General features: G+C 42.6%; 1 protein-coding gene across 2 annotated transcripts; it reads right to left on the bottom strand.

Annotated features, from left to right (window-relative positions):
- Nucleotides 1–2: 2 nt before the first annotated feature.
- On the bottom strand, nucleotides 3–25,497 carry dhx15 (DEAH (Asp-Glu-Ala-His) box helicase 15). 2 transcript variants are annotated; one of them, XM_023421111.2, is made up of 14 exons: nucleotides 25,256–25,497; nucleotides 23,054–23,396; nucleotides 21,866–22,059; nucleotides 21,427–21,586; nucleotides 19,924–20,142; nucleotides 16,388–16,555; nucleotides 10,471–10,557; nucleotides 9,891–10,040; nucleotides 9,354–9,462; nucleotides 4,604–4,795; nucleotides 3,425–3,547; nucleotides 3,146–3,336; nucleotides 2,079–2,248; nucleotides 3–648 (listed from the first exon to the last, which is right to left on the bottom strand). In XM_023421111.2, exons 1-14 carry the CDS (start codon nucleotides 25,261–25,263, stop codon nucleotides 531–533), a joined length of 2,232 nt encoding a protein of 743 aa, XP_023276879.1. In that variant the 5' UTR covers nucleotides 25,264–25,497; the 3' UTR covers nucleotides 3–530. The 2 variants fall into 2 exon arrangements, with proteins under 2 accessions (XP_023276879.1, XP_023276878.1); XM_023421110.2 differs by lacking the exon at nucleotides 25,256–25,497 and adding an exon at nucleotides 25,082–25,243.
- Between the last annotated feature and the right edge of the window lie 1,773 nt (nucleotides 25,498–27,270).

Below are 27,270 nucleotides of genomic sequence, written 5' to 3'. Positions count from 1 at the left end.
AATATTTTATTACAAAGTCATTTTTTATTAAGTTGAACAGTTGACAGGAAATGTGCCCCTCTTAGTATCTCCATGACAAGAGAACATCACATTATGCCTGCATCAAAATACAGTATAAATTACATTTGATCAAAAGCGTCTCTTCATGGACTAATGCTGTTTTAGCAGTAGAAGCAAAACACCAGCCAAGAATCCCGAGGTGGGATTTGTTATTATTGATGTCTTTAAGACGAATGTTGAAATTTACATAAAATATCATGCTTTAGACAGAAACGATAACCAATCATACAGTCAGTTTCTAATAGTGTTTCACCCTCTTGGCTCCAAAAACAATGACACAAGGTGGCCCTAAAAAGCAACTGGACACAATTCATCAGTCATTATGAAAATACATTAAACACGGTGAGACAAAAATAGAATTCAAAATTAGGCTGTTGGTGGACATTAAAAAAAATATAGAACGCTCAAATGAGTTCAGATTTTTCTTTGTACAAATACTGAGGATGCTGCTGCAGCACATGCAAACCTTCTTAGTACTGAGTGTATTCCTTGGATGAGAGTTTTGCAATGATACGCTCCAACTGTCTCTTTGCTTCACACTGGGGAAAGTTACTCATCTCATAGTACTGCGGGGCAATTTTCACCAACCTAGGAAAGAAAGCAAGTAAACATTAGTCACAAAAATTGTCTTCGGTGTTTACTTGTGGGAGAACGCTGTTCTTCCATATTCACACGCTGACTGCCAGCGCAGCCACAACAAATTTGATACGTAATTGCACGAGGTCACAGAGGGGGGAAGAGAAACACAGGTAGGATTGTCCGTTTCACTGAGGGTGTGCGGTGCATACAAGCCGACAGCAGTGGGGCTGGCGTCTAATTTTTTATTCGACTTTTCTCAGTCAAGACTCATATGTAACAATTAGTCAATAAACTGATTAGTTGACTGACTGATCGACAATAATTTTGATGATCAGGTATTTGTTTCAGTCATTTAAAAAAAAAAAAAAAGTAATTATATGAAAATTTCCTGTTTTCTTAGTCTAACATTTTGGACTACTGGTCAGACAAAACAGGACATTTGAAGACATCACCATGGGCTCTGGGAACATGTGATAGGATTTTTTCCCCCCTCACTATTTTCTGACATTTCATACACTAAACGATAAACAGATTAATCCAGAAAATAATCAGTGCTTTACTTGATGGTGACAGTAATCCCTAGTTGCAGCTCTAGCTGTCATGAGTCTGTACTTGAGCACGAGTGAAATGAAACTGTGAGTACAAAGGTAAAATGCAGACTTTCAACTTTACTTTTTAACCGCACCAGATGTGAGACGTAGTGTCACATCAAATCGGCTCTCACAGCAAACACTGGACGTACTGTACAGACAGTAGTAGTCAGGGTACAGTAGCCAGAATGTGCTGGTCCGAGGGAATCAACGTGATAAAACTGCTACTTCTCTGAAACAATGATGCACGTCGCCACGAGGACTCGGAACAGTGGCGCATCCTGACACAACAATGTGCGTCAAGATGCTGCCGGTGTGCTGGTTTACACTCACAGCTACAGGTGTGGGTGTCGACGTGTGTCATACACTGCCGGTGTGTGCTGCCCATTCAAGGTATTTATAGTTCTGTTCAAAGGTTTAGGCACCCAAATCCTATAAAATGTGTTGATTTTTGAGGTGGAAAAAATAAAAAAGGAAATACATCCTCTGCAGGAGACAGACCATAAAATGTGTGGAAACACTCATGGGGAAAAAAACCCCCAAAAACACAGACAAGCAAATCAAAAGAAAAAAATTGATCTTTTTGAAGCTACTTAAAAAAACCAACACGAATTATGCGATTGTGCAGAAATCCAAGATGTCTGACACAAGCTGAGTAAGATTTTACAATAGTAATGAGATAACACATGGGTGACATACAGGGTATCAGACTGCTCTATCAATGAAGTGTCCATATAAAAAAAAGTACTCAAGTAAATGCGTTAATCAACTGCTTTGCTTTGTATTACACAACACAATACAATACTGGTAATTGCCTTTAAAACATGCCACCCCAGAATTGAAACTTACCACTCTGGTTTGATGTCAGTGCACGTGCGGATGTAATTCTTGGTAGTGAGCACAAACTCGTTGTAGAGCACCCACTCGGGCTTGTGGTCCAGCACAGTGGAAGGGTGCAGCTGTACGACTTGGTTGTCCTTCACCGTCAGGTAGTGGCCGGTGCGCTCCAGGTGAGCGATCTGTTTACAGCACAGGAACAGAGGAGGGTCATTGCCAGGAAAAAGAAAAAACACTGATAGAAAGGGAAAAAAACAAAAAAAAAAAACACACACACAGCCTTTATTGGTGCTTAATTTAATTTCTGTAACATTTCTGTTCCATCTTAATCTATGTAAATTAATAACACAATGACAAAAAAATAAAAGTCAACCTGACAGAAGACGAACTTGTTTGTAATCAGGCAGTGATGAATTTTTTCCTACTCTGCAGATACTTGGTAAAGCTGCAGTGGCTGTTGTGATTAACCAAGGCAATCAGTCTCAATAAAGGCCTTTCCAAACAAAGACATGATCTCAAATGCTGTGAAAGCTCGAACATGAACCGCAAATATGTCTGCGAGATAAAGGTTAATGTTGACAAATATTTAAATATTAACACCATAATTCAACCTGTCAGGTTGCTTGTTTCAGGTAGCCCTGAAAATGGCTCCTTGCAGAATGCCATTTGTTTCCTTGAGCGAGGCACAAATTGACTTGATTTCTTGTTATGTGTTTAAAACAAAGCAGCCGTGTGTGTGCATGTGTCTGCGTGTGTGTGTGCTTTAAAAGGTGTTGATCCATTACAATAAACACTTCAGCTGCATGTTTAGTGAGTGCAAATGTTTTGCACAACACATATTTATTTATTTATTTTTTAAATGGTCAAACTCAACAAGGGCAAACTTCGGTGAGCATCAGGTCAGCAGTGGAGCTGAATACAAAGACTGCCTTTGCTGGAATAACAGAGGAAAAAGAATTATGAGGAAGTTTAATAATGAGTCTTTAAAAACAAAGTTGCGGGAGACTAATTAGCTATCGTCAACAGGTGACTGTTTTTGTGAGCACAGAACTTCGCCAAGGGGCCGCGATCTGACCGACCTGCATGAAGAAGCCAGTGACCAGCGCTCGGCGGATGTTGATGTAATAGTCTCTGCTGCTGAAGTCAGTGCTCCGTCGCGGCAGACTGAAGCGGTCCATGATCCTGGACAACTGCTGGCGTACGTTGTCGGCCGACATCAGCGAGCGGTAGTTGACAAAGTTGTCATAGCACCACTGAGTGGACTCGTTGTCTGTGGGAGAAAAGGGTCAACTTAAGACAAATTAGGACACCCGTGAATTTCGGTGAAAAGCGAGTGCATGTATGATCGGGCCACTCACTTTGTTTGAAGGCGTGGTAGACGTTGAGCAGCGTCAGGTGGTCTCCGTCGATGTGGGAAAAGCGCATCTTGGACTCGTCAGCCACCTTCTTAGCCTCGGTGGGTCGGACGAAGCACTGTGGGACTAAACAAGGTTGGTATAGGCCCCAACACAGCCGCCCATAGGGATAAGTTAAGCAAATCCCAGAGAGGGGAACAAGGCCTCAGCTCAAGAGAGGCACAGAACACTTCACAGGGCACACTGTATTGCGAAGTGTTTATTGTGGGAATGGAAAGGTGGAGGGTCAAAGAGAAGGGGAGAGGAGAGGGGGTGTGTTTCTCCGTCCTGACGCGCTACTGTATGGTTTTACACAAGATATGGTGAACGTGTGGCCCCCAGTCCAAACAAGCATCTCATCTAAAAGCAGTGGTGTATGATTTACTCTGGTTCTGCCCTCTCCCCTCAGTGAATTTGCTCTGAATTGCTTAATGTCAAACCTGCTTGATTGTAGCTATAATGGGTAAAAGCTGTGTTTATTGAGCCTCATGGTTGGTTGCTGTGGCGGCACCATTCTCAGGTGTACTTTTGCTGCTTACTCTAATGAACTCAGCAAAAACCTGTCATCCTGAAACACCTGCTTTAAGTGCACACCACGTCCAAACAGCTACTTAAATCCATTTCCCCACTCAAAGACCCTCGCACTCCCTTCAAAGGCGTCAAGATTCATCTCAATGAGCAGCATTCTGCTTTGGAAAGCCTGAAGTGCAATTACTGCTGTAGTAGGTGCTGGTGCTGCTCCAGCTACACCTATACATTTTGTCCAGACATGTATTTTTCCCCTCCTTCACAAATAATAGCTGACACCACTGACTTTATCCTCTGCTTGCCTTGTAGTTAAGTTCAGTAGGAACACATGACACTTATTCTAAGTAGATTAAGACCTCTGGGGTCTGAGTTGATCATACAGAGAAGTCAGCTGTAAATATTATTTTAAACTAAGTTTTTGCCAGGACTTAAACAGACCCATTAAAAGCCTCATGTCAACACAACTAAAATAAAAAGAGGGATCAAAGACATTTTAGAGACTTAAAAGTTATAAATCAGCTGCTCACTGGTCATTTCTAAAGCTTGGTCCATGAGCACAGGAAATGGAAAGAGTAGCAGCTCAGACCCACACAGCGGGCCAGCCCTGAGCATTACCTGACAACATGGCAGTGATGGAGAGGATCTCGTTGGAACAGTTGAATTCACAGCTGGCGATGACCATCTTGGCCAGCTGGGGGTCCAGGGGGAACTCTGCCATCATGGAGCCCAGCTCCGTCAGGTCACCGTCGTCGTTGAGCGCTGCCAGGTAGTTCAGCAACTCCAGGGCTCGCATCAGTGTCTCTGGGGCTGGGGGAGACAGAGTGGGAGACACGGGCCATTAAAAGGGTTCCAGTCCCACGGGCAAAACCACACACGGAGAGAGGACAATTTCCAAAACTGTCATTCTTTCATTACAGCAACACTTGAACACGAGACCACTCCAATTGTTCTCAACTCGAGAAGAATTTGGAACCTACAGGAGAAGAAGAACTGCGTGTTTTTACTATTGCAGCTGAAATGGTTCGTCAAAAAAGATTTTAGACAACTATTGTGATAAGCCATGAATCCTTTCACATCATTATCAAGCTTCTCAAATATGTCAACTTGCTGCTTTTTTTGTCATGTATGATAGTAAACTGAATCTCTTTACATTCTGGATTGTTGTTGTCAGATAAAATAAGATACCTGAAGAAGTCACCTTGGACTCTGGGATAGTATTAATGGCCAATTTTCACTGTTTCCTCAATCAATTAATCAAGAAAATAACCTGCTGATTAATCACCATTGAAAATAATCCTTAGTTGCAGCTCTATTTAGGTTTGTGGATCTTCACCGTCACGCTAAATAATACATCTGTCAAGAATTGAATGTAAGATTCAAAGATTCACGTTAAATCTGGCTGTTTCGGGCACTTAAAAATCATACCTCATTTCCTATTTGCGTCTTCAAAATCAAATTAAATTGACTGGACTTTTTTTTTTTAGAAACTGTCAAACATGAGTACTCCATCAACACAGAATATTCACTGCACAAATTTTCACATTCAAGCAACTGAATATCAAAACATAATTTTCCCAAATAGAGGAAAAAACATCCAGGCAAAAATAAAAATGTAATAACTGAAATTGATTTCTTTTTAGCCAGAGAACATAAGTTAAAATGTGATTTTATGCCATGTGGTTAAGTGGTTATTGGCTAAGATATAAACTCTCTTGTTGACTCTGCAGTGGAGAAGATCTGCAACCTGATGAACCGAATTTGACGGCGTATTCGAAAAATAAGAGGCACCCGAGAGAAAAAGGCAGCAAAAACAATAGAGTTCCATCACCTGCTGTACCTGGACCTTGAATAGAAGACAAATGCGAGTTAAGAAAAGACACAGACGCTCAAACAAAGGGAGGCTGTTTGCAGGTTTAGTGGCAGGGAGCATGAGGTGAATCAAAATGAGAAGGCTCTCAGCATGTGATGGCCAGAGTTACGCTAGACAGCAACTTAGCGGAGAAGTAATCATGGCAGAGCTCATTTTTCATCCTCCGCTCAGGCAATCCTAAACAACTAATGCAATTACAGGAGAACTTTCTACTTAATGCTTCAACACAAAAGGCTTCCACCGTTTGGTTAAAAGATTTTTCCTCCAGATGCAATTATTGACCTTTGGCTCCCGAGAGCTGAAGCCTAATGACCAGTTGCATGTTAACTGAAAATTAGCTTCAAGCTCTGGCTGCGGTGCTTGTTCACTTTCATTTCTCTCAAGTGCTCCCAAAAAATTCAATTTCAAACAGCAGGGAGGCATTTTTTTATGATTAACAAATATTGATTTGGGGCATCAAAGCTACTTTTTTCTTTTTTTTTCTTCTTCTTCTTTAAACACAAAGTGAGTGCCGGCCACATTACTTACTACACCAATGGCTTGTGTGGGGCTGAACATAAGGTGAAAATCTGATTTCCAAATTCTGCTAGCATGATGAACCAGTGTGGAAATTCAATCTATACACAATGCGGCTCATCAGAAAAGTAAGTATTGACTGCCTCAACACACAAGAATCCGATATATTAACCAAGGGCCAAATCAATGAGACGAAAGGCTAAAGGTACATTAAACCACATTGGCTTTGAAAGGTACTTCTTTGGAAATGTCACGAGGCAAATGAATCCCACCCAGCCAAGTCCTTGTGTAAATCGCTACTGATTTCTTTTGGATTTTCCATTTGGTTGGCTGGCTCACAATGTCGCTCCTGTGTTTAGTGAGCGGGGAGCGAGGTGGGCAAAGAGAAAAATAAACTAGATATTTGAGCGTTTCACAGTAAAAGGAAAATCAGGGATGCATTAAGATTATGGACAAGCTCAAATGGAAAAGGCCACTGGCATTTGGGATTGATTACTTTGATTATCAGGGACATCTTAACTCAAATTCAGAGGCAACCTCAGAGATTTTCATTTAAATAAATGTTTGTTAAGTCACTGTATCTGTCGCCGGACAAAGTAACACAATGGTTACTGAGCTTATGGCACAGTGATGAAAGCATTGTAATATCTATATATTTGCAGTATTATGAACTGGGTGTCTAAAAAAACCCTGTATGAAGTTGTTTTTCTAATGCAAACCAAACATTTCCTACTGAGGCAGCTTCACATTAAAAGCATTTAACCTGCACGTTGACTTTTATTATGAAGTAGTCACAAAAAATGCAACGCGTTTGTCAGTGAGCTTAGCGCATACCACTATCATTCAACGGTCTTTTTCTGCACTTTTTTGACAGCGGATCAGTTTGAAATATTGCAGGGAGTAATGGAACAAGAAGGAGCAGCCACAGTGAGCGGTTAGATAAAGAGCTGCAGGCGACAGGCTGAACACCTCCAACTTCTCAGACAGGTAACCAACTCCTTTCACTATGCTCTGCTGTTTGCAGACTTGTGCCGTGTGCAGCATAAAATGAGATCACGGTTGCTCACAGGATGATGGTAAAAGGCCAATTGTTCCCTCACTTTATTAAAACAACAATAGTTTGTTTTGCTGCTCCCTGGGTTACTGCGACCTGTGGTATTAAACCGCATTTGCCGTTACTTCAGTAACTACAGGCATAGCCAAATAAACCAGGACAGAAAGTATTTTAAACAGGAAGAAACAATACAAAATTTATGTTGGCCTAGCTTTACCACAATAAACGCTGTAGCATCAAACAAGGGAGTCTTTGATTGCGACAATTACAAGAATCTCCTCCATCCACTTATTTAGAATTTAAAGCATGCCAAAAAAACAACAACCCCCCCCCCCCCCCCCAAAACTCACATTAAAAACTATTGTTTCATCTTCGACTCTCCCAAGACACCTCTTTGACCTGTCCACTTACTCTGAGGCGGGCCTTCGACACAGCGTATCAAAATTGATCTGCTGTAGCTAGATATTATGAAGCGCCTGTCCAGGAACTCTCACAGACTCAAAGCACACATCATTTGTTGCACTCCACTAGCTCCAGCTTCCAGTGTGCTCAGGAGCTAGTTAGGAGAAACCTTCTGCCATGAGTGGATCAAGTAAATAAAAGGTAATCCTCTCCTTTCCCTTCACCCCACTGTTCCCAGTTAGGCTCGGCAGACAAGGCCAATCCCACATGTTGGCGCTTACCCTTACGTGTTGTGAGAAATGTGGGGGTGGCGGCGGAGGTCAGTCACGTTTCACTGGAGGAATATAAAGGGAAGGCAATAGCCAAGGTGATAGCACCGCTATTGATGTAACCAATTTCATTCTCAAAATGGCGTTTGCCACAGTGGACGGGGAGAGATGGGTTTAATCTCAGAGGTGAGATGAAAACTATATTATGGTGAGAAAAGGAGGGGGGGGGGGGGGGGGGGGGGGGTTAAGGATAGGGAAAGGAGGGGATGGTCTCCTCGGGAAGATGTAGGAACACACTCTCCTGAGGAATGCCATAACTTGGCGTCTCAATGAGACAAGGTCTGTGTTTTGGAATAGATCCAGCATAATTCTGATGTACAAGAATTAAGAAATACAAACAGAGAGAGAGCCAGAACATAAACTGTCTGTTCAGACAGAGTACTAACTCTCTCTTTGAACAGCAATAATCTAAACTTAAAGTAGACTTCTCATAAAAACTGCAAAACGCTACTGACGTGTCTGCCAGAGCACTTATCCGCAAATCTCAACATTCACTATGCACTATTTGATATCTGCCAAGATCACTTTATTTTTGCTTTGTAGTCTTTCCCGAGCTCCCGAGAGACACAGCCGACCCAGATTTGATACTGCACATCAGAACAACCACAGTTAAACTAAATGTTGCTAGATTTCATAGGAGCTGCATTTGTATTGATTCAAATGGCACCGAAGATCAAGATCTCAATTTCACTCGATATCGAAGTTATAATCCTTCCAGATTTCATTCATTGGTTGGTCTGGTGACACCCTTGGTCACCGGTAGTGACAGCATGTGTGGTTGAAAAACACTTGAAAAAAAAGTCTAGTCAATAATAATTGTGACTACAATCTGATTTCATGCTGCACATAGCGTAGGTAAAAACAGAGGTAACATTGGATTACATGCTGCATTGTTTCCTATGAATCCCCTTGTGTGTGTGAAGGCAGTTTGAAATGCAAATGGCGGACCCCACTACCAACAATGAAAAGTACAGAATGTAAATGCAATGCACACAATTCTTATCAATAATCATGATCAATTTGATTTTGGGAAAAATGAAACACTTTTGAATACATTTTAAATTATTGTTTTACCAGGCAAAGATTCACACTCTTGTGGAACCGAATGCAAAATAAAACAACATAAAGAACTATGAGTATACTCTCAATATGTGTTTTTGAGCTGAACAAAAAACAGTCTTTCTTCAAACTAACCTGGTGGATCCATGAAGTCAAAGTGCACCAGGTCATCAATACCCAGCTTCTTCAGCTGCAGCACCACGGAGCCCAGGTTAGACCTCAGGATCTCTGGATATGTGTTGTCCTGTGTCAGTTAAGAGGTACAAGAGAAACCCAAGACCATTCAAAATGTATTAGTCAGGATCTTATTATCTCCTCATGTGTCACTTATTTGTCAGACTGAACAAAGGCCGTGAGTCTAGGGCATTTAAAGGGCAATTTAACTTGTTTAATAAAGATTCCCTTTGCCACACGGCGTGATGTGAAAGAATTAGGCTTTGAAAGTGGAGAGCTGGGCCTCTGCAGGTTCAGCACCGAGCTCTTGGAAATATAATTCAGGTAAAAACTAGCAGTTGTAAAAGCAAATACTGAATAACAGAGAGCTTTTCCGGCTTGAAGGCTGCTCTGGGGGGATACAAAGAGCTTGTGGCGTTGAAGAATTGCGAGATATGAGAATCAAACGCCTGTTTCCACCTCGTAGAATTTTAATTTTCAAGCTGCCTTGTTTCTTACCTGCATTTCTGTCTTGTACGCTTTCTCTGTGTAAAGGCGGAAACACTTTCCTGGGCATGTTCGTCCAGCACGACCTGCCCTCTGCTGGGCTGAAGCCTTGCTGATGGCCGTCACCAAAAGTGATTCGACTCTAATCCGTGGGTTATACACCTGATGGCAAAAGAAAAAGATGAAACACATTTCAGGTGGATAAAAAAAAAAAAAGAAGCTAAAACTGCAATGATGCAGATTTTTTCAGGGGTACAGGTAAAAAAAAAAAAGTAGCTAAAAACATACTAACACCCACAATCTACTATATATATACACAAGCAGCTAACTCAAAATGTAGAAATACACACAATCCACTACAGTGCATATATAATCTCTTTTTGCACTGTGTGTAAGACTTGGCTCCAGGCTGGTGAAATGTCAGAGGAATGAATAACTGGCTTTTCCATCTTTGCCGCTGTCAGGTGTGCACTGCTGTGTTTATCTGGGGATTCTCAGGCAACAGACGCAGATGATCGCAGCAGATAAAGAGTGGTGGGAGAAGATTGGGGCGGCAGGGAGAAGGGGGGTGGGGGGCGGGGGCGGGCCTAACCTTTTGCTTGGCAAATCCGGGATCAATTACAAACACCACGCCGTCAATGGTCAGGGACGTCTCTGCTATGTTTGTTGACACGACGACCTGTGGAAATGAGAACACGAGGGTTAAGAAATGATCTACCTCAGGGGTTTGGAGGAAAAGACTCAGACTCTGGTTTGTGTGGTTATTTAGCAAATCCTTTCCAAAATTCAAACATTCAAATAATGAACAACTTGGTTAGAGATTACAGCAGTTTCTTTGTGTGAAATATTAGAAAACAAAGTACAGCGCAAAATTGGGAAATAAGAAATCATAGTAATTCTTAAGCACAAGGAAGAAAAGAGTGCAGATATCAGCTTTGCTTTAACATGAAAAATATTCCCTGATGTAGGCAAGCTGACTGAAGGAGCTTGTGGAGATGACTCTGTGGCGCTCTGTGCACACTCTGTCTAATGCAACCCAACAGGGGAGTACCACAGCAGTTCCTGCAATCAAGTTCAATGTGCTTTCAATGTATTTGTGGAGAGAGCTGGCTAGGTGCTCAGTGTGCCATCCAAATGCATTACCTCTGTCCTTTCTGTTATGATGTGTGTGTGTGTGTGTGTGTGTGTGTGTGTGTGTGTGTGTGTGTGTGTGTGTGTGTGTGTGTGGTTGGAGTTTCTGTCTGACTGTCCTCAGCATGTTGCTGCTTTTGTGGAAACGCCAGCTTCCTTCTCTTGGAAAGCTCTTTCCAGAGATTTTCAACAATTGCAGAAAATAGTTGATGTAATGGTTCCTGTTAGGTGACCTGCTTTTTAACACGCTGAGAGCTCAACAATGGTTCCTGCTTTCATCCAAGCATCTTTTCTCCCCCCAAATTCACGGCTGCTGTAGATCTCTAATGTGAACCCAGCACATGTCTGGAAATTTGGAGCACTGCTGTCTGCAGACACGCCAACTGTGCACAGCTCATTGTCGCTGATTGGCTCTTGCTGTGTGCTACGCAAAGCTGGCTCTGTCAAAGCTGTGCTGCAAACACCACCACAGACACACAGCATTGCAAGTGCAATGCATTAACTTCAGTTTGAAACATTTTGAAAGTCACTGACCTGACCACCACAAAAGTGTTCCACGTAAGTGTTTCCACGGCAGACAGCAAATAGTCTAACAACCCTCGTCATTACAAAAGTCAAAAGGAGGATGTGGTACTGAAATATTACAATATAATATCAATAAAATATAAAAACTAGTGCGACAAGACATGGAAGACATTCTTTTCATTCCAGTGTTGGATTTTACCTGTTGATACCATCACATCACTGGATGGATGTATCGTATCTGATCAGGACATGTTATGCCTTAATTATAATCTCCCACAGTAGCTACATGATGCATTACTGCATAAGAAAATATTACAAATGCTACTACATGCAGTTGCTGGTTACTTTTTTTTTTTTTTTCTTTAATTCACTGGGATAGAGAGCAGAAATGTGCAGTTTGCAGTGGAGCTGGCTTGGCTAGATGTGTGTTAAATGGCTGAGTCTGTCTCCTGTCTTCAGTTGTAACAATCCCCACTAGCGTCAGAGACTTGCAGGAGAAAACAGGTTGACCGGTTTCAGTTCTTGTTGGCTCCATCTCTTATCTCTGTAGCTGCCACAGCCCTGACGTGTAGATACATAATGTTAGCTGACACGTTACATGTCTTGACACGTTAGCTACGGCATAGCCCACAGCAAAAACGACGGCGGATACGTGCATGCCTCTGTAGCTACCGCAGATATTTCCATTGTAAGTTTTACGGTTGTGCGTATAAAGAAATGATTGAAATAAAGAAAACGCGATTTCTTACTTTTCAAAGTGAGCTAACACGTGCTAATGACGTAATGATCATCTGATAATGGTGATAATACAGGTGGCTTTTGGGACCGTGCTCATGTCAGGGTGGTGTGGGAATTGATTCAAGCGTCGGGGCAGATGTCATTGTTAACAGAGAAGTGGGTTTGTGGGTGAACTGTGAACTTGCACCATTTCCCAGTCTCAGATCTTTTTCTATTACAATTATCCCCTATAGCAAGATGGACTATGAGAAATGACAGCTGAATTGGAGCAAAAAAAAAAAAAAAAGTCACACAAACAGGGAGAAGAGGGAAGAGGGAAGAGGGGAGAGGAGTGGGAGACAGATTTGCAGCTGCTCTCACGCGAACCTTGACCGCCGCTAGGGTGAGTTCTCCTTACATAACAGTGGAAACAGGACTGGACAGAGAAATCCTTTAGATTCATCATAGCACTTCAGACTGTGGCAGCCAGGTCACAGCTCACTCTACTGGCAACTGCCACTGCAGTGTCACAGCTTAATATGGAAGTGGGCGTTTGGGGAAAAAACGCCTCTCCACAAAATCTTTCCCTTGCTCACTTGCTCAACATCTACCGAGACAGGAACAAGCTGTAGGCTGACCTAAGCAGTCATTTGGCGGTAGCCGTCTGCTTTCTTGGTAGTCTTTATGATAAAATGCCAAGCACAAAACCAAACAGTTCTCTGTAGTCTTTGCTGATACAGGCCCACAGAACCAATTTTGCACACTTGACACACTTCCTTTGTAGCTGTGCCTCTTCAGCTGTCTTCAAGCTGTGAGCCTTAGAGACTTTTAAATCCCACCTTTTAAGTGAGGATTTCTCTCCAGCCTGAGAATGCCTGACTGTTTAGTTATTAATGGCAGGGAGGGCCTTTTTTCCCCTGCATTCAGCCTTTGACCTCGGGTAATTCACCTGTCGAAAGACTCATTCCCTTTACTATTCAAACAGAGGGATGAAGAGAAGGCAGTGAGCGTCCATATCCATATGAAACTGATCAGATAGTGGTATCTGGAGAATGGATGTGTTAATATTCATGTAGTTTTTGGATGAATGGAGATCTAACTCTGACTGACATAAGAACTCCATGACAAATGTGAGTTCACTTTATTTTTTCCACTGTTCTCCACCTGCTTTGTGGACGAGTTCCTGAAAATACATTTCTAACAACTCCACATCAAAGTTCCAGGTTCTTTCGGGGGTTGCCCACAATGCTGTCCACCCTGATTGGTCGAGCAGATGTGTCGTCACATCACAGCAAGGACAGCTATAACACCCGCACAACAAAATCCAACTAACATAAGCCATTTGGAGCGAGCTGAAGTGAGCGGAGAATGAAACGAAAAGGACCGGGAAAAGTTTTCTCAGCCAAAAAAATGCAGGGGGAAAAAAAAAAATCTGCAGGTGAAATAAGATTATTAAGAAAATAAAGGATTACAACGCATGCAGTGGAAGACGCTGAAAAACTACAAAGTCGACATCCTGCTTTCATCTTTTTAACTGCATAACACCCAAAAACATCCCAGGTTGTAAAATGGCTAAAATACAGTGAAAACGCCAAAAAGAACCTCGCACCACGGACTCACGCGGCACAGAATTCAGCGGGAAGCCCCAGGTTACAGCTTGTTAAGTTCCTGCAGTGGAAAAGAGCTATCATAAACCCAAAGGTGTAGAGGAGTCACATTGTGAAAGCAATTAGCCACACCGTGGCAGTCGGAAAATAAAGTGGCTGGCCAAACACAGACAGACCAGGCTATCAGACAGTGTCTCATGACAGACAGTGTACGCCAACGTCCCAGCAAGGAATGAAAGGCATGGAATGCTTCAAAGTCCCGTAAAAAAAAAAAAGGAATAGGTGAGGCTGCGCTGCCCTGTGTGTTGGGACACAGTCAGTGCTCCAGCAGATGCCACACATGACACCCTCTCACATTTCATGATCATATGGGTGGCCTCATTGACTGCATTGATTCTGAAGGATTATCCAGGCTGGGGCCATTACACTGAACGCAGGCTGGCTCCTTCCAGTCTGTCGCTGCACTGGATAATCCTGGCTTCTTCATCAGTAATATCATTAGAGCATCATCTCTGCATGTTATTTCTGGGTTATTACCTGCAGGAGAGCAAGTACTATGGCTAACACGGGCCATCTTTCACATTCCCTGCTGGGAGACACAGCCTTGTTGACAAATAAAGCCTTTTCCCCCAACTGCGGAAAGGAGAACGTGCCTGTAGCTGCGTTGACGCGCCCGCATTCAGAGCTCATTGAAATGGATATGTGGTGGAATCACAAGTGACATTTGAGGGAATATTCCAAACGTGACTGCTAAAAACAAACCTAACACTCATCACGGCACATTTGTTAGAGACAATCTTTGAGACGCTGGAAAGCAGAGTGAGATTATAGTCTTTGTTTGTAATTAGTCAATTGCTGCCTTGGCTCTAAATGATTAAACTGTTCAAAAATGGAAGATCAGTAGCTTTCCTGGAGAAATAGAGCAATGACGAGCTAGTGCTTTATGTTAATTGAAGGGTGCCTAATGCAGTCGTTAGCATGCCTAGCTGCAGACATGGCGAACATTAATCCTTTTTCACTACTTCCTCTTGGGCTGGCTTGGAATGACATCTCTGCATTCTTCACTTGATGAGTCGCTCAGTCAGATATGTAGGAGGAGCACATTTACTTCAAGCACGGCAACTTTTCAATACGCGACCTCGACCGATCCGACGAGCGCCCGACACATCAGATCTTGGGGGAAAACAGGGAATCGGTCGCGCTGTTCGGAAGCTAAAAACGGTTGCTGGGTCGACAAGAGTTCAGAGGTCACAGCGTCACCCCGCTACGTTCACTTTATATTCTGAGGTAACTCAACACGAAGGAAGCTGGTAATAAGATGTTCACCAGGAGGAAGAAGCAATACACTACGGCGCTGCGGCACGTCAACATCCCTTTGAACAGCGGAGGCAAATACAGGGAATGACATTTGATCTTTGGGAAAAGATCCTACAGCGGGTAATCAAACAACTAAGAATGTTGAGCCACTTAGACCTGCACAGTGCACACACACGTGACACTGAAAGCCTGAAGAGATTAAATTATAAAAATCAAGACTGTAGAGTCTGGGAAATGGGGGCTACAAAGTTGTGGTAATGTATTATCCAAACTTTGTAGGAAAACCCTCTGGAAATATAAACTCGATGAGAGACTTGATGCCTGTTTCACGGTCAAACAAAACATTTTAAAAGTTTGACTCATTGCACACTTATTCACATTGTATTCCAAAAAAAATAAAAATCCAGGGTGAATTCAGCGTTTTTTTAAAGTATCGCAATTTGTTTAACTTTGACAGCCCATAAATATTTTTCACTGCTCATATGTCAGCCTGATCTGCCTCAATTAGAGGGGTTGTAGCAATGAATCATTCATCAACACCGTCCCCTATCAGATGCTGGGGGTGAACGTTTGCTCATTCACTGGCAGTGATGATATTCTGATATTCTGTCAGATCCCTGGCCAACAGTGTGGCAGCGCAGGTGGTGCTGCCGCTACTCTAGTGATGAGCCCATCTGAATACAAACTGTCACACAAAAGAGAGAAATTGTCTTGTGTCTGTATCAATAAGAGGATCATCCACTCCTCTGAGATTAAGAGGTTGGAGAACATCCTAGTATGTTCAGAGAGGAAAAAGTCCTGTTTTTGGTCAGCTTATATAACCTTCCCCAAATCAGACAGCAAAGGTCTTAGGCCTCCTCTCTGAGCAGCAGCAGGGCATGTGCAAATGTAGTAGAAAGATAAAAATGACTGAGAATGCAATACTTTCCTCAGGCTCAGAGGGCGTGAGTAATACCCCAGTTATAATTTAGAGCAGAGAATCGCATGCTGACAAAAGCAGCATATGTTGTGTGAGTCAGTTCTGCACTAAAGCTGAGAAAGGGAAAAAAGTTTCAGTCCCTACCTTCCAGCTCTCTTCCTTTACGCACCTTATTCCCCATCTGTCCTTTCTACATCAACCCCACTCAATTTCTCTTTTACTTACCCTCTCCCTCAAACGCCCTGCCTCAACCTCCCCCTCTGAGTGTTTTTATAGCAACAAGGCAGTTATACCTTCCTTCCGATGGCACCGTTTGGTTTATTGGGTGGGGGTGGCTCAAAGATCCTCTGCTGCTGCTGTGGAGGCAGCGTGGAGTACAATGGGATGATTTTGATATCACCGACGTCAGGCCCCAGGTCGTCAACCTCTCTCTTGATTCGCTTGCAGGCCTCGTCAATTTCCTGAAAGACAGAAGCATGGCAATTAATCCGGGCGTCACTTGTGTATGCGAACGGCGAAATCAAATAGGATCTGAACAACACCTGGATAAACAATGACGGCGAGTCTGGATGATAGGGGAAGGCGAGGCGGCCGGGGAAACCGTGGTTCCCTGCTACAGTACATTTGTTCTAACTATCGCTCCATCTGACGGAGGAAATTAAACCTGGACTGCAGTATGCTTTGCTGAACTCCCTGTGGCTCTGTTGTCAAATGCAGCAATCACGGAAAACATGGACGCGCACGCTCAGTAGGCACGCGTGCACACACACCAGAGCCAGACAGACTCAAACAGGGTTCATTATTCCACAGTGCAGTATTGTAGAGGGGAATGTGAGATGAGACTGCAGCACTGATGCATAACCAGCGGCAAATCATGGCAGATCAGTTTAGTGAAGCTGAACGTTCTAGAGCCGGTGGGCTGGCAGACAGACAGAGGACCTGAGTAGCACCAGGAATAAGAAAGCATGATAGTGAGCACAGGGCTAGGGCTTATTCTCATAAGGCCTATTGGAATACAATATTAAATGTACTAAAAACACACCCACATGTCCCACAGACACAACCGCCTCACAAACGTAGGAAAAGGTGTTTTATTTTACCTACGCCTACGCACACGCACATGATCACACTTGAAGCTTTTCAGTAGTTTCTGGCATGGCCCAGAACAACATGTAACAGCTTTTCTTTTTCCGCTGTTAAGAACCGTTTTCCTTGTTTTCCTAACAACAATCATTTAATCCTCATGAAGCAGCAGTTACTATATGTGTCACATTACAGCCTATACTGTTGCACCACCTGCAGGCCCATGGGAACAATGCAGCAGCTGATGAACAGGCTCTCAGATTAACAAAATCATGTTACTGCTGCTTGTGGTTGGTTTTTATTTTGTATGCCACACGACAACATAGAAAACTTCTCAGACCTTGATGTTTTCTTTTATAAAATCCCACTGTGTTTAAATTTGTTAAAGCGATGGCTGAAAGTGACTTCATTTGTACCACCGTGTGAAGCCAGTAGCACTTGCCTTGACATGAGAGAGCACCATGGTGATTTTCCTGTTTTCCTTCTGGAGTAAAAGTGTGTTATTAGCCCTGTTTGTCCCCTTGTTCATTGCATTAAGCCAAACCCTGCTGATGGCCATGTGCCTCTTAATCAACACAGTGACAAGTGGAAAATGGTAAATCTGAATGGATTGGTAAAATTATCCTGGGTATTAATAGCCTATCAAGCCTCTGGATGCAGCAGCTGCCATGGAGAAAAAAAGGACCTCTTTGCCAAAGCACTGGAAGCAAGCTGGCTGTCTGTCCCTTAGGGACATGAAGACAGAGTGTGTGTCTGCGTGCACACACACATAGGGGCAGTTGGCCAGTGTTGGGAACCTGTCCACCAGCTCTCCCCGCGACCCCAGAAGCAACAATCTACAGCCAAGCTAATAACCGACACATTTAGGAGCTCCTCTTGACTAGCAAACAACCCCCCTGCCAATCCCCATGTTTTGATGTTAGCTGCTGAGGGGTAAGCTTAAATATTAGGACTTATCTTTGCTCAACAGCTGTGATAAGTTTCGACTTTCTTGTTTGGGGTTGGTGCTTCAGTTCTATTTGTTTGTGGAAACGAAATATCTCAGAGAAAAACTGTTGAAGAGAGAGAGAGAAAAAAAAAGAAGAGTACTGTGCATTTTGCTTTCGTCTGTTATAAATTAAACAGTCAGATAAAAAGAGTCCACGGCTTTGCGATGGATCTGCCTCCCGATCATTAGTCTACATCAATGTTGCTGGGAGACTGAAGAGGTTAAGGAGCGCTTGAGGGGCACGCCGCAGCACCCCTTTGAACACCCATCTCTGCCAGACCTACCACACATTAACTTCTTTAACCCAATTAGGAGGGGCTGATAATGAACTCGCTGTGGGAGTGCTCTCAATAATGCTTTTTGCTTGACACAGTGCAGAGGGGGTGGAATATGCATCAACAAATTACATCTAACTGCAAAAAATAAATAAATAAAAAAAATCTCTTAACACATCACTTGCAAATATCTAAAACTTTCCACATTCACAGGAGTGACTGTCAGTGTTTCTGGCGGTCGGAGCAGCTGGGATACCACGTAATCGAAAATCAATTACCAGCCCTCAAAGGAGACCACTTCAAACACCGTGCCCTCCAATGACTTCATCCCCTTCTTAACAAGCTGCATATTGATCATGCTTTGACTAATGAAATCTGACGAGGGTGTGCTGCATCCGTCAAGCTGCTGCTGCTGAGTGACAAATAATTACTGCCAATAAACATGTGATCGGAGAAGTCATGCACACAACAACATGATTCCTTGAGTGGATACATTTTTTTTTTTTTTTTTTTAAAAACACAAGTTATCACATGTTCTCCAAAACCATTTAATCAAACCTGCACAGACACTGTCGGCTGCGTCAGGCTTCTCTTGTCCAACGATCAGGAGATTGAAACATTTGTTGGTGTATTTCCCCCTCTCTCGCACTGCGCGCGCTTGTGTGTGTGTGTATGTGCACGTGTGTGCATGTGCGTCCACCCAACTGTGACAAAATTCATCATTTTGGGCATGAACCCTGCCACCCATTACACATCAGTGGACAACATTTGCAGGGTGGGAGGGAAAGAAATAATAAATTACTTAATTTCAGAGATCCGTGGGAAGGGCAGAATCTGGGTCACTCCTCGTAATTTTTATTCCCTTCGCTGTGCAAATCCTGGTGGTTTCCCAAACAGGCACAGTCACATGAATTAACATATATCAGTCTGAGGATTAATAGTTTCCTGTGGAGAGGGCTGCGTGCGTGCGTGCGTGTGCACATGACACAGTGTATGTGAGCAGCTCATATATGTTATTAGATTAATGGGAACACTCTTAACAGAGATTTGTTTGGACAGAAATAACAATATTACACATGAATCTAGTGTTGAAACTGTAAGATTAGTTGATTAGTAGTTAACCAAGATAAAAATTAATTTCCAACTATGTTGATGTAACTATTTTTTTTTTTTTTCTTTAAATCAAGCACTTATAACAAACATTCTATCTAGTATATTGACAATATTTGTGTTTTGGACCTGACAAAAAACACATTTTATAAAATCGCATTTTAGGCTCAAGAAAATTCTGATGGGGAGTTCTCTGACATGAATAGAAAATATGAATATAATGTATAAACTAACTAACTAAAAATAATCATTAGCTGGACCTGTATATGTATATCAGAAAGTGTCTAAAGATAATATAACTATATTTCCTGGCTTTTGGAGATCAAAATGGGTAACCCATGAAAAAAGTCATTAAAAACCTATGGACTCGTACCTCTTGTCCAGTGAGGAAGAGCAGAACGTCCCCTTCATCCTCCTCACACATGTGGATCTGGATCACAGTCCGGATGGCTGCCTCCAGGTAGTCCCGCTCTGGTTCCGGCGTGTAGAAAATCTCCACCGGGTGCGTGCGACCGGGGATGGTTAGCAGTGGGCAACTGTCAAAGTACACCTGGAACTTACCGGCGTCGAGCGTGGCGCTCATGACAATGACCTGGACAGAGAAGGGCACAGGAGAGCGGGTGAGGTGGGAGAAGTTTGTCAGGGACGATGTGTTCATAAAAGAGGTGAAAGAAAAGATAAAAATAAAAAGTAAAAAACAGCAGAGTGTAAATGACCGTGGTGATTATGGGAGTGAGCGCTGAAGTGAAGAATGAGTTAGCACGATGAGTATGGTTTGGTGATGACTGGGGATACGAACACAGTGCAACTAAATACAGGATAGATGAAGAGTGCAAAAAGTTAGACAGGATGGATAACGCTCTGAATTAGAATTTAGGATGAGCGCGTTGGCACAAACCCAAGATGGTGTCTATAGTGTAGAACTTGGCATTACACTCCAAGTCACTGACCTACACAGAGCTATGACAGTCCTTGTTCCCGATATTGGGTACACAATGTTCTCTCCAGAGCCATTAGATAGAGCGCATTAGGATTCTGATGGGAAACACGTCTCCCATTTTCAATCTCAAACATTTTCAGGGGCCAGCGTCTCTGCATTTCGCTTTACGCTCTGTGAGACATCATAATTGCTCTTAATCAAGGCAAATTAAACTTTCAAATTTGGTAGGGGATGGGGATGAAGGAAATAGAGGGGTGTGGGTGGATGATCATTCCCAATAACCTAGACCTCATTTAACAGTCCGCGAACAACAATCTAACCTTTGATTCCACACTGACAAACAACTAGTCATTATCCATCTGCTGTATGAGAATTATGTCTGGCACACACTGCCTATAAAACTTCTGCCTGCCTGTACGCTCCCATCCACATCCGACACGTTGCTGTTCTCCCCCCTGCTTGATTGGCTTAAAATGGGGGCTGACGCTGGGACCAATCTCCACTAGTGCTGCGGTGCAGAATAGATGTGCATTTCTGAGCCTAACAGCAACATTTCTCTCTCCTCAACAGATACACAGCTGTCAGACATGGGGACACTGTCAGGAAAAATGTGACAAAAGGGAGGAGTGACAAAAGAGGGACATAAACACTGGATGTCACTGATTTTATCCTAGGGGGGGAAGCAATATTTAGAGCTTTAACAGTGTTTTGTAAGCTTTAAGTGGGACATATTTATGGAAACAAATCAGACGACTGTCAAGGGCATTTTCAACAACCAGTCTGGAGATAGGGCAAAATAAAAGTAGGTAGACTTGATTTCCCGGAAGAGTGATTGTGCAGGGTAAATAGTTACATTAAGATTTAGGAAATTCTACTAAATGCACCTGCTACCAAATCCTGAAACTAAGGCCGTAAAAGAGAGACCCTTGTCTTTACCTTGAGGTCAGACCTCTGGCGGACCACTTCCTTAAGAACCCCCATGAGGATGTCTGTAGCTAACGTGCGCTCGTGGGCCTCGTCCAGGATGATGACACCGTAGCGCTCGAGTAGGGGGTCGTTCATGGCCTCCCGCAGCAACATCCCATCTGTCATGTACCTGTGGGTGAACAAAAGAGATCCAGCAACACAGACAGTTACATACAAAGGTTTTATCATCATGTGCAATTTCATTATCTGATAAAATCTCAGCTTAAAATTATAAAAAATAAGCAAAGCAATCCCACAAAGAGACATTTCCTTTCAAAATGCTATGGGCAAAAAACATTACACTTTGCCTCCACGTATTGGGGCAGTAAGAAAAAAAACATAAAGATAGATTTCAATAAATTCAAACCCATTCTTAAACAAATCTGGACTTTCAAAACAACCTTCTTACTTTAGTACGGTCTTGGCAGAGCTGCAGTCTTCAAACCTGATGGAATAGCCCACCTCCTGGCCCAGCATGACATCCATCTCATCAGCCACCCTCTGGGCGACACTCATGGCCGCCACCCTCCTGGGCTGGGTGCAGGCCACTGCTCGCTTTGGTCCCGTCATTGACCGCACCATTTCAACACACCACTGGGGGATCTGCAAGACAGCAGACAAGTTGGGTTTTGTTTGAGTAGATAAAACATGTGAAAATAATTCTTAATAAGAAAAGGCAAAGAAGTTAGATGAATCCAAGGCAGCAGGTGGAGGAGGATGAAACTAATTAGCAGATGCACCAGCCTATTACTAATATTCCACAAAAATAAAAGATTAACATTAACTACCTGAAAAGTGCTTTACTACAGCCTGCTATTCCCTGCAAACCAAATACCTATAAAAATCATACCTGTCACAGTTTCACTGAAGGAATGCTCTTGTTTTGAGCTTCAAAACATAAGCAGCTTGCTAAGACAGGCCTTAATTTTAAACATAGGTTTCCCTGAAAACATGAGAAAATTGTGAATTTAATTTTACCCACAATCACCAATCCTCCAGCCTTTTATGAGCATTTTAAGGCTAAATACAGTATCAAACATTCTGTCTTAAATTCAAAGAAATACCATTCATTTTTACACTTAAGTGCATCTCTGATTATTTTTCCTCTCTACATTTACAGAATGATCACCACAGATGACGATCCCAAAAAAAGATCCATAAATGCAGCCCCTACGAAAGAGTAGACCTCAAAACCTCATGATCAATGGGTGGAATATACAAATTTTCTACCATCAAGCCAGAAAGCACAGACAAGATTACACCATTTCATTTAAGAAGTGTTTGAAAGATAGTTTATATTCCCCTCAGGAGGAGTCCAACCAGTGATTTACTCTAATCTTCTCTCTTGCAAATTTTAAAAACAGACAACTCTCTCTTTCAAGAACTTAACATAAATCTAATAACCACATACTATGAATCAGCTCCAGAGAGACACTGTTTGAAATGCAGCATCTGTTCACCGCACCGTTTTTTTATTACACCAATTTCATCACTGAATTTCAAATTTTGATTTTATCTGTCATATCACAGTAAAAGTGTATTTGTCGGGGCAACTGACAACAAAAGTCTGGTGTCGCTAAACCTCCTGCCTTTCTACCTGTGTGGTCTTTCCAGAGCCAGTCTCTCCCACCAGCACAAAAGACTGGTTCCGCATCAGGATGTCAGTGAAGCTCTCTCTGTACTCCCAGACAGGCAGCTGCAGCCGCTTCTTGAGGATCTCATAGTAGCGTGGCGTGTGGGGCAGGTTGGTGAAGGGGTTGATTTGCTGCTGTCCGGGGTTTTGCTTGAGGAAGCCTGCAATGCATGCAGCTGAGCTGTTGGGCAGCCCACATGACTTCACATCCCCGCCTCTGTCACGGTCTCGATCCCGGTCACGGTCCTGATCACGGTCCCTGTCCTTCGACCGTTCATCACGTTCTCTGTCCCTGCCGTAGTCACGCCTGTGAGAGGAAGATGCACAAGGTTGAGATGTGATGAAGCATTGCCACACAAACAAACCAATTTAACTCAACGACAGAACTCTCAGTTGGCTGTAACATGGATGCATGCAACAATTTTGGCCTAGAAATGGTCTAGTGAATACACAACAGGAGATTAAACCAAACATAAAAGCCACGACATGAAATGGACAATGCACAAATATTAGGCCATGTCAAGTTCTTTCCTTGGAGAAAAAAAAAATTCACATGAAAAGGTTAAAGCAAATTCTTATTCACAGTGGCCTAATCAAGTGTAGCATGCAAAGGTCATGAATAAACTAATTGTCCACAATGTACAGCAATTTCTTCTCCTATTCCAGAAAAAAAAATTTTTACGGCTTCAAATGGAAAATATGAATCATTTATTTCCCAACACTAGCTGGAAAAAGCTGTGCAAAGTGCAGACTTTAAGGTGGCTGCACATGGGCCAAATGGAAAAGATGCTGTGTGAATGTGTCTCATTTTAATAACAGGACTGATACAAAATGTATCTAGCGATAAGACTTAAATGACAATGACACCTTGATCTAGCAAATTTGCAAATTAACTAGCAATTTGTATGTATTGCACGTTTATATTGAGCAATTATGTTTACAACATAATAACACAGTACTAATTAATATCCAGTTTTGTCCATGTATGTATGACAGCTACATACAGTGTGAAAGAGCTGACAACAGAGGTGATGCCAGGCATGACAACTAGAGAGCTGATGAGCATCATCCGGTCTGAAACACATCATCACCAAACAGCTTGTCTGGATTTTGGCATAACTACCTTCAATGTCCTTGACTGTGGGGAAGCTGCAGTCTGCACTCCAGACATGATGCCATTATCATATCCTATATTATTTGTACATTATATTGATATTATAATTCACACAGTGCATTGTATATTTATCCTGGTGGGAAATGTATTTCGCCTCTCTCTCCCATAAGATCAATTCGACGTCAAATCCAGAGCAGTGACCCTGAGCTTGTACTCTCGGTGTCACTTGACAACAGACAAGCCGGGGCTCCTCAACCCAGGTTCCTCCAACTTCTACAGGCCTGTCGAGTCATGTATAGACGCATATCAACGCTCAGCAATCCTATAATGAGCCCAAACTGTGCTTGCTTTATAGCATATAGCGGCTGATTTGGGACTGTAAAATGAGACATGTCAGTAACATCTGACAGGGCATCTGGCTTAGCGGCTAACATTAGCCTGACTCGGGCTCCTGTGTGCAGCCGCAATGCACCTTTCCGCCTGTGTTTTGTAAATGCTACATGCCACAACAACCAAGAGTCTGTACTGACATGTTCACTTTGTTTCATGAAATGTATGCCTTTCTCTATCTATCTAACGCATCGCTCAACCTAGCACCGGCTAGCATGTAGCCACGTGCAGACCAGACCAGACCAGACCAGGCCAGTAGTTGGATAACTGTTTGCTAAGTTAGCTACATTAGCCGCTTTCGCCCATTAACTGCAGCCTTGTGCATGGTAGTTATCCTTTCATGAGTCGGTGCGAACTTACTAGCTAGATTTGTCGCGAGTTAACGTTAGTACGGTTAGTTAGCAGCAGGACAACAACAAACTGTCTGCAGCACTCCTCAAAGACACCGCAACAGCGGGACGCTTTTAGGTAATGCTAACGCTACATACCCATCAGAAGACCTCTTTTTACTCGATGAGTAATCGTCACCTAAGTCTAAGCGGTGTCGCTTGGACATCCTGCCACCGGGATCCATCCAAACAACGGCTTTACCAAATGATTATTCCATGCAGATATTCTCTAAACCGTTAAACACCGGCAAAATGGCGACCGGAAGCTCTTACCTCATCATTATTATCCTTGACAAAATGACTCGTAAGCCGCGATTTACTTGTGAGACCAAGTGAGCACGGTACAGCGAGAAGGTCCCGGCTTTACCGAGTACTGCACATGATGTTGCCTCTGAATGCTCGTAGCTGTGCCCGCAGATACAGTGCAGTGGTTCGGGGATGCGGGGGAGGATGCAGGAGGTCTGCTGCCTCTCGGTCGGGATGATGATGTGCCCGCCAAACAACACACACACACACACACACACACACACACACACACACACACACACACACACACACACACACACACAGCCTCGCCCCCTTCAGTCCGAAGCTTCTCTCACTGCAGTAAAAGCAGGTCTGTGTCTTGTCTCAAACACTGAGCAACACATCTGAAAGCAAGTTTGGTTTGTGTGCCCCTTTGAGAATGATTAAGGATGATTACTATATGGGGACACCTGGAGCCCCCCCCCCCACGTAGATTATTTCTTTATCTTTAATCTCTTCACATTTCTTTTTTTCACTTCCTTGACGTCTAAGATTGCTAAACTATACATGGGAAATAAATGAAATCAGTTAATAGGTCTACACAACATTTGAAATGACATGATGAGATTATTGGTTTTTAAGTTATTCATTTGCGGCTCTCCCTCTTCATTAGTTTTACTCAATTTGCCCCCATCTGGACGTGTATTGGCACATTAGAACCATATTAGTGTTTTAGGAATGTTATCAACAAGGCTATTCATACTGTACAAAACTGGACAAGAAAATAGGCTGATCTGAAATGGAAATACTGCTAAGTACTGAAATCATGATTTTGGAGACTGGATACTTGATATTTTTATGTTTCAGATAACGCTGGATCCATTTTAAATCCATCCCCAGAAGGAATAGGACGTATTTTTGTTTTTTCTTATTTTACCTGTACTGTAGTTTACAGCACTAATTGTGCACAAACACCTGATCCAGTCTGGAAGTTGCAACCAAGAAAGGTGAGGAGCATGAAAATTTGTACTTCTGGGTTTTATTATAAAGGCTTAAAAACCCTTTTCAACCTCTACAATTATAAAGTGATGAATAATCTGTTACTGAAGACAATCATTGCCGTTGACACAGGTAATTACACAGCCTGGACATTGCTAACAAGCTGCATAATGGCAAATGGCTCATTGCATATAGCAGGGGGATTGATGGTGATGGTTAAGGAGAAGTCAACGTTAGAACAAAGTCATAATGCTCTAATATTCAAGGATAATTTAAAATACTGGGGATTTTCCACCTTTCTGTCTGTCTCTCTTTCACAGGCTATTAAATAGAAGTCCAATTGTGTATGAAATAGCTCTGGCAAACATAGCTGCAGAGCTGATGGGGAGAGCATGGACAATACTGAGGACTAAGAGTTTACAATATTGCTACATGAATTCAAACTGCAACAATAATTTACATCTGTCCAGAGTAGAAAAATAGAATCTAGAATGGATTGTGGATTGGATTAATTATTGGCTTGATTGATTGGATTGATTATTGCCCTTGCAGACACAAGATGACTACAGAGATGCAGAATGACCCCAAAAGGGCCACAAAGGGAAACAACTAGGCCTACATCAAGATGCAAAACAGCTGCAAAGATGCAAAATAACTACAAAGAAATGCAAAACGATATTTATAGTCAGCAGTCAGGAGGAGTGCATTCAACAACACACAATACAAATAACTTACGTTGATAGTTGTTTTTTTAAAAATCTAAAGCGTGAAATGCTCTTTGCCTGTAAGGTCGTGTGTTTCTGTTGCATCAGTTTGTAGTCCACTTTTCAGTGCAGTTTGTGGGTTTGCATAATGTGCTAATATAGCATTAACAAGAAGTTTTAACAAGTCTCTCGGCTACCAATGAAATGTTATAAGGATGAGGCATTTCATCAAATTGGACAATGGAGAATTAAGTGCTTGGCACGGATGCTATTGGGAGATTATGAGAAATATGCTAAAGCTTTGCAAAACTTTCAAATGTATTTTCAATCATAGATTTA

Source organism: Seriola lalandi, unplaced genomic scaffold, assembly GCF_002814215.2.
Source record: "Seriola lalandi dorsalis isolate HSWRI2012SDOR001 ecotype SW California unplaced genomic scaffold, Sedor1 jcf7180002054663, whole genome shotgun sequence".
Taxonomy (NCBI): Eukaryota; Metazoa; Chordata; class Actinopteri; order Carangiformes; family Carangidae; genus Seriola; species Seriola lalandi.
Note: the sequence above shows the minus strand (reverse complement) of the source record. Positions and strands in the feature narration are given on the sequence as shown.

Excerpts from the sequence above, each read along its gene's own strand:
- dhx15 (XM_023421110.2), bottom strand. The coding sequence starts at position 25,167 with ATGGATCCCGGTGGCAGGATGTCCAAGCGACACCGCTTAGACTTAGGT. Across the intron at positions 20,143-21,426 it reads GCCAGAGGTCTGACCTCAAG|GTCATTGTCATGAGCGCCAC; the intron begins GTAAAGACAAGG and ends TTCTCTGTCCAG. Across the intron at positions 3,548-4,603 it reads CATCACTGCCATGTTGTCAG|TCCCACAGTGCTTCGTCCGA; the intron begins GTAATGCTCAGG and ends AACCTTGTTTAG.